The sequence below is a fragment of the Eleginops maclovinus genome, chromosome 11 (assembly GCF_036324505.1).
Source record: "Eleginops maclovinus isolate JMC-PN-2008 ecotype Puerto Natales chromosome 11, JC_Emac_rtc_rv5, whole genome shotgun sequence".
In the NCBI taxonomy this organism is placed as follows: Eukaryota; Metazoa; Chordata; class Actinopteri; order Perciformes; family Eleginopidae; genus Eleginops; species Eleginops maclovinus.
This window is the reverse complement of record NC_086359.1, coordinates 21632223-21639750: the sequence shown is the minus strand read 5'-3', so window position 1 is coordinate 21639750 and position 7528 is coordinate 21632223. Positions and strand designations below refer to the sequence as shown.

At 35.6% G+C, this 7528-nt stretch overlaps 1 protein-coding gene across 1 annotated transcript; it reads right to left on the bottom strand.

Annotated features, from left to right (window-relative positions):
• Nucleotides 1-5187: 5187 nt before the first annotated feature.
• LOC134871741 (olfactory receptor 52D1-like) lies at nucleotides 5188-6156 on the bottom strand. Its single transcript, XM_063894591.1, has one exon. The coding sequence runs from the start codon at nucleotides 6154-6156 to the stop codon at nucleotides 5188-5190; it is 969 nt and encodes a 322-aa protein (XP_063750661.1).
• Nucleotides 6157-7528: the final 1372 nt, after the last annotated feature.

Below are 7528 nucleotides of genomic sequence, written 5' to 3'. Positions count from 1 at the left end.
GACTGACAGAAGAGGAAGCAGTGTGAGTATGTACACAAATATAATTGATGATGAAAATACATTATGATTGCAGAGGGCCCCAGGATCAATGAAGAGCTATTATAAGGGGATGTTAGCTGCAGTCTATTAGTATTACGGTTTAATGTTGTTGCACAGGATTTTACTGACAGAAAATAGTTGTTTTGCACAAAACATGGCTGGAAACAAAGTACCCTGAACATTGCGATTGTTCTCAGTTATATCCTTTAAAGCTGTGCTTTTTTCACAAGCAGACAGAAGGCAACACATAGGGGACAGTGAAGTAGCCAATTTCACTGCCACGGTCTAATTTCTCTACAGAGATAAAGCCATATACCTGACCTTTATATTGCCATCTGCTTTAGTATCCATAATGGTGCAAGGTAAGGTAGGAGTTGTTCTGCATATTCATTGAAGTTAGTCAGCGTTGAGATTTATACTGGAAACATTTGTCCTGTGTGAACGAAGGCTAATGAAAGAACACTGCTGAAAATGAGATTGTTATGTCTGAGGAATACAGACCCCAAAAGTAATACTCAGTGATATGATTTATTATATTAAGTAAACCCGATTGGATTTTTTGTATTGTGTGGAAGAAGATTATAGTTTCAACTTTGAGCAACCTATTCCAGGATTCATGTAGTTATTGGAGACAGAAAAAGAACAAATGATTTAATGATGGGAACATCTCTAACAGTGACAGGAAACATTCGCTTTTTGAGATATCGCAAATGACACATAATGGAACACTAGAATCTGCACACTCCATTAAATGACATGCACAGACTGAGACGTCATTAGAAGTGTATATCTGATCAGCTAATAGATCACCTGACACGATCATTTTTGCATTCCTTCAACCAGCACTATTACAAACAGCGGGTAGTCAAAGCAGTAGAGCAGATGGGAGAAGCTTGAAAGACAAAGGTGTGTTTTAAAGTTTCAGTGGTAAACCTTAATCTATTTCAGGAAAGCAAAACCTTGTGTTGCACCACAGAAACTCCCCTCGTGGCTACATTATTTCTTACTTGCCTCTTTTTTCTGCTGAAAATCATAAACAGTTCAAAAAAGTGGAAGAATATCAAAAAGTACAGTGATAGAAACAATTCTGTTTGTTCAGGCAGGTGACTGATATTGAACCGACTTTTTGCTATTTCAAAAAAGCACCCGATAGTGAACTACTGAGAGTATTTGGGGGGGGCAAGCCTTGAGGGCTTTGAGCTTTGATGTGCTGTATGACGTTAAACATATCTTCAAGATGTTTGCATACGAGTAAATGATCATGACAATGGGTTGAAGTACACACAGCTCTAGTTACTAGGTCAACAATGCTAGCAATGGATGTAGCAGTACAGGCAAGTTTAACCAGGTAATTTCCAAACAGTAACCCTACTGCATGGTGAAATTTGAAAAATACTGAAAGTCAGCATGGGGTAAAGCTACAAAAAAACAAAACGTTTTTTGTATTACTCATCATCAGCCAATATTGAACATGTGTTCAGAATTGTTTCATCACAACTGCATGAAGGTTTCAAGGTGTTGTCCGCAGGTCAGGTATGTGACTCTCATTATTAACCAATTTCTAATTGCTTCCAAGGGGACGTCAAACACTTGACAGCTAATGAGCATGTTTAACTACTGAGCCGCTGTCCCCGGCTGATGAAGTGTGATGAAGGATTCCAAAGATTAAAATAATTTATTACATTTATTGAAAATAAAGGATTGATACATGTAAACACAATGGCTGCATTTCATATCAACATATCTTGAAATGTAAGCAGGCATTAGAGGTCACTGTGGGTTTAATAATAGAGGATTTATTTTCCCCAAAAAATGAAGCAATTAAAAATGTTTCAAAGTTTGTTTCAGGCAGAGGTGGAAGAACAACAAGTACCAACGTTTAACAATACTCTAATACAAGTAAAAGCATTCAGAATGTTCCTCCAGTAAAAGTAGAAAGTATTCTCATCTAAATGTACTTAAAGTAGCGACAGTAAAAGTAGTCATTGTTTGATTGGTCCATTTCAGAATAATATCTCTGATATGTAATTATATATATATATATATATATATATATATATATATATATATATATATATATATATAATTATTGATCATTAAAGTGTTCTCAAAGCTGGTAAAGTACAAGTATCTCAAAATTGTACTTAAGTACAATGCTTGAGTTAATGTACTTAGTTACTTTACACAACTGGTTAAAAGAGAAATGTAATTTCAACAGAACTTAACTCTACAGTAGGTTGACTTAACTCTAACCTTTTCAAAAATGGGTTTTATAAGATTATACTATATTTGTATCAAATACCCTTGCATTGTACTTGTAATAGGCCAAGAAGGAATACATGCATTCATTTATTTTCTAAATTAATGGGTCAAAAGAAGACAAACTGTACCAGCAGTTCAAACAAAATGGATCGTTCTATATAAATAATTCATATAATAACCAAAACAAAAGCACTCAAAGATCAATATAGCCTAAAGAAGTACTAACCCATGTTTTGGATGGTACTTGGTACATTCTGCCTGGTCACTTCCTCGATTTGAGAGCTCTGCTTTTGGGTTCATGTTTGCTCCAGCCTGCCAAGCTGTCCTTTGAGCTGCAAAGCCACCAGCCCTGCTCACTCAGACTGTAAACGCTGTGAGTGCAACCAATAAAAACTACAGTACTGCCAACAACTTTAAGTATGCTGTGTGAAACAAAAGCTATCTGTCATCATTAATCTTTCAAGTATGTGCATGACTTCAACGGTCAAACTCCTAGGTCAGACTTCATAAACTAGGTGGCAGATATTTAAATCTGGCCTTCACAGTTTAGCTGTGACGTCCATTTTAAGAGCCATATTAATCAAGGGTCATGTTTAAGTTCAATCCGTCACAATTGTCTGTCATTTACTTGGTTTGCCATAGGTGTCTGTGGTAGGCAACCGCTATTTAGGTGTGGCGTATCAGATTATTGGTTAGCTCTAAACTCAATTGCTAAAATGTATTGTTTTTCTGAGTTGCATACTGTCTGCTGTCTGCTGTGTTGTTTGTGGAGAATGAGTGCTTGTAAGAATGTCACTGTAAAATATGTGTATCCAGCTTCGCTTTCAAAGTAAACAGCATTATTTTCTTATTTGCAAAAAGGCTTTGTTATATTATTAACAGGTGTAGTCGTCCAGTCAAACTACAGTTTAAAGAGTAAAAGTCAACTTTCTTTTCAATCTTCTGTTGGTGAGATACAGACAGGGAGATAGAAATGCTGTTTCTCACAATCACGAGGAATAAAAATGAAAATATCTAAAAATACCTTCATAATCAAACCTAGACATATACAGGGCCGAAAAAATGAAGAGACCCCTCCAAATTGTTCTTAAATCTTTATCTCTACATGTATGGCAGCCATTCCAGTGGCTGTTGAATTCCAACACAGAGAAAAAAATGTCAGTAGTTTATAGAATACAATAAACACATCTCTATAAAAAATAAAACAAGAGAAACTGATAATGCTGAAGTGGTCTCTTTTCCGCGGCTGTATATATATAATCCCACATTAAGAGGCATCAATAAAAAATATGAAGGCACAACAATCAATATATACAAAAATAACAGTCACTTATAAATGGATAAAGATGAATATATTAGTTATTAGGTTGTGCCAACTCAGATACTCAGCCTTAGTCTTTTTAAATGTTATTCCTGCTCAGATCCACTCATGTAGAGATTCTGAGCAGAGAATTTTCCCTGATCGCAGGGATTACATCGGCCCCCTTCACAGGTTAACAACCCTTCAGTTTCTCAACAAGCTGACACCCTCTGTTACATTCAATCTTCATTCCCATCTCCCTGTCACTCGCTGCCCTTACTGTTATATTCCCAGGTGTAAAGATAAAAAGTAAGCCATAGTGATGAAGAAATAATACTGTGTCTGTTTTTCTTTCAATCATATACGTGTTAACATAGTTTGTCATTACCCAGCAACACAGTATCATTTAAATCAGGATAAAATATTTAAACCAATTCAAGTTCTTGTTTTTCTTTTGTGTAACACTGTTATTACCCGTTGTCATTTACTATATTTAAGTGAACACTAGACCTTGTGTTTCTCTTTTCCCCCTGCCCTCGCTGTCTGTATTTGACTTGCCACTACACTTGGCTCAATATTTATTTTGTGATTTGCACAGTTTACTGTTCCGTCATCCTCCTTTTATAATTAAACAATGTAGGATACTGTTAAGGAAGTTATGTCATCAACATCAGAGAAAAACATTCAGAAACCTTGGAGTCTTTTATCTGTAACTGATATTCACAGTGCATATTCATAATGTGTTAACCTTCCTAGACCTTAATGCTTGAGTGTGTTTTTAGGTTTTGCACATTATTCAGTAATGGTGCAACTATGTTCGGGACATGTGGTGAAGATAATATAATACTAATAGTTGTGCTTTACAAAATACCGTTTTGATCATATATTTCCTCTTGAATCTCATATTCATATGTTGGCTTTAATTATGATGAATCAATACTCACAAACTGTTTATATATTATTTTATTTTTCTACGGTGCAGAATCACCATTTACATATACATACAGCATACATAATAAATTAAAAGCAATTCCTTTGTTAGGTCTGAAATTCCTCCTGTTGTATAAAAGGTCTAAACATCTTTTGAAAATGATTCTTTTAAACTTTTGCAAAGTGAAAACACAACCAGGTCAGCAATAACTGAAATGCTATATTTTACAGTAAAATAAGATATACTCTACATTATTCATACTTATTATACTAAAGTGTTTATTACCATAAATATGAGTTAACACAAAAGCAACTTATATTGTCAAAATCGAGGACAGTATCATATTCAAGTCCTTAAATGTGCCTTATTGTTTTCCACTTCTGAATTTAAACCACTGATTTGAATGAAAAGATTTATAGAATCACTTTTTTAACCGTTAGTACAATAAAAATAAATACAGGTGGTATTTATAAAACACAAAATAAATGACATTAATAGTTGAGGGAACCCAGGTGGCCTTGAAACAGTAACCACTTGATAAAAAGCATTACCGTACAAACTTTTTTTTTTGTTCTATACAATTCAAGAGTTTTGGCTGCAAAATCACTCCAGTAATGACATCTGCCACTACAATGTGAAATATCTTATTCTGTATTTAAGCTGCAATGATTCTCTTTACTAAATGTCTTGGCATTATCCTGTTTTTAACTAACAGTTTCAGTATATGAACTCTTATTATTTGAGTACCCAGTCCATACAGCAAAGGGTTGGCAATAGGTGGAATGATGATAAAGTATAAGGAGAGGAAAATCCTCGCCTCAACCGAAACATGACTCATGTTAAATCTAGTTTGGATAATTTCAAAAAGAGAACCCATGGTATAGTTTAGCAAAGATAATAAATGTGGGATACACGTTTTGAGAGCATTTCTCTGGGACTCTCTGGGTAATTTCTTACATTCTCTTGAAATGTGTGCGTAAGAGCAAACAATCATCAATACCTGAGGCACCACAAAAAACAGAATAAGAACAAGTCCCACAGTGCTTATCAACGATGTGTCAACATTTGAACATGCATTTTTGACCAGCTCCATGTTCACGCAGTATAATTTTGGAATAACTTTTCCACAGAAACTCAGCCGTATGGTTAGTGCATAAAAACACCCAAACACAATGAGGGGGTATAGACTTGCTAATGCAACAAGCTTTCTTATCTTTGAATAAGACATGATGCTGTGGTAACTAAGGGGGCAACAGATGGCAGCATATCTGTCGTATCCCATCACGGCTAAAATACAAAACTCAGCACTTGCATATGTGTGTAGGAAGTAAACCTGAGCCATACAACTCCTCACAGACATCTCATGCATCTCGGATAAGAGCACAGCCATGGTCGCAGGTAACAACGCAGTGCTGCCATATATTTCATTGATGGATAACATGCAAGTGAACACATTCATGGGCTGATGCAACTCCTTTTTTTGGTGTATTATAGTAATGTACAGTGAATTCAAAGTGATAATAATGAAATACAGCAGGAGGAACATAGCAAATAGCCCATGTTTGTAGTTTTCCATGGCAGTGTATGCAGTCATTGTGAATGTTAAGGCTGTTGTGTTGTCCATGTTTCAACCTGAAAAGAAAGAGAGAAGTGAAACATGATAATATATGTATTGTTCATACACTAAACATGAGGTTTTATAAAGCATTTGATTTTAAGTTACAAGCTTTTAACAATTTCATTAATACTGATTTTGCTACTAAACAAACACACCTTGACTCTGCCCTCACCTGTGTGACAGTCCTCCACACAGTGTGCCCCTCAAGGCTCAAGTGGCCCTATTTGTATTACTAAATGTAGACCAGCAATGTGTTGTTCATCAATGTTATTATGGTTACCAAAGTTGTTTACCTATGATGTAAGTTATGGAAATTCATAATAGCATAATAGTAAAAGAACATAAAAAACCCATAATAGCATAAGCACGAAACATAACCTCGAACCGTCAAAGACTGGCCCCCAGATTTCCTAAGGTAGTGTCAGTGGTGGAAAGTAATTAAATGTACTCAATTATTGTACTTAAGTACTTTCTTGACATATTTGTACTTTACTTTCCATTTAATACTACTTTACACATTTGTTCCATTCTACTACATTTCAGAGGGGGTATAGTGTACCTGTTGCTCCACTACATTTATTTTGACACTCAAAGTTACTAGTTACTTGAGATTTAAAACAAATTAACACATATATGCTTTTATGGTAAAATGCGGTACTGTACAACTAATCTATACAGTTTCCAGATTTGGTACACATTGACCAACTACAATACTAATATACTCTTACATGTTTAAAAACAGGGAAATATCATAGCCCTGATAATGAAACACTGCGAAAAGACAAACGAGTGTTTTCTCTGATACTTGAAGTACTTTAGCTTTTAATTCTTCTGTACTTTATATTATTCAGAAAGGGTACTTTTACTTCTTGTACTTGAAGTATATTTTCATGCTGAACCTTTGAAAGGCTATTGGGGTAACCTTATAACCTTAACTATCATCACCCCTTGTGACATTCATTTTATGAATCCTTCTTTCCACTGAAGTTTGATGTGTGTGTGTGTGTGTGTGTGTGTGTGTGTGTGTGTGTGTGTGTGTGTGTGTGTGTGTGTGTGTGTGTGTGTGTGTGTGTGTGTGTGTGTGTGTGTGTGTGTGTGTGTGTGTGTGTGTGTGTGTGTGCGTGCGTGTGTGTGTGTGCGTGTTTGTCTGCGTCTTTGTGTATGTCTGTGTCTATATCTTTTCCATTGTGTTTTGGATGCATCCCTTTGCATACAGGCAGGCGTGCATGGGGCTTTTCTTTCCTTATCACATGTTATTGTGCTGTGTTAGTTTTGTTCTGGTTAGATTGGTTTGGGTGGGTTGGGTGGGGGGTCATTATTTTTCTTTGCGTCACGAAGTTGTGGTATTTTATTGAAATTTGGTTGCATGTTTTTGTGA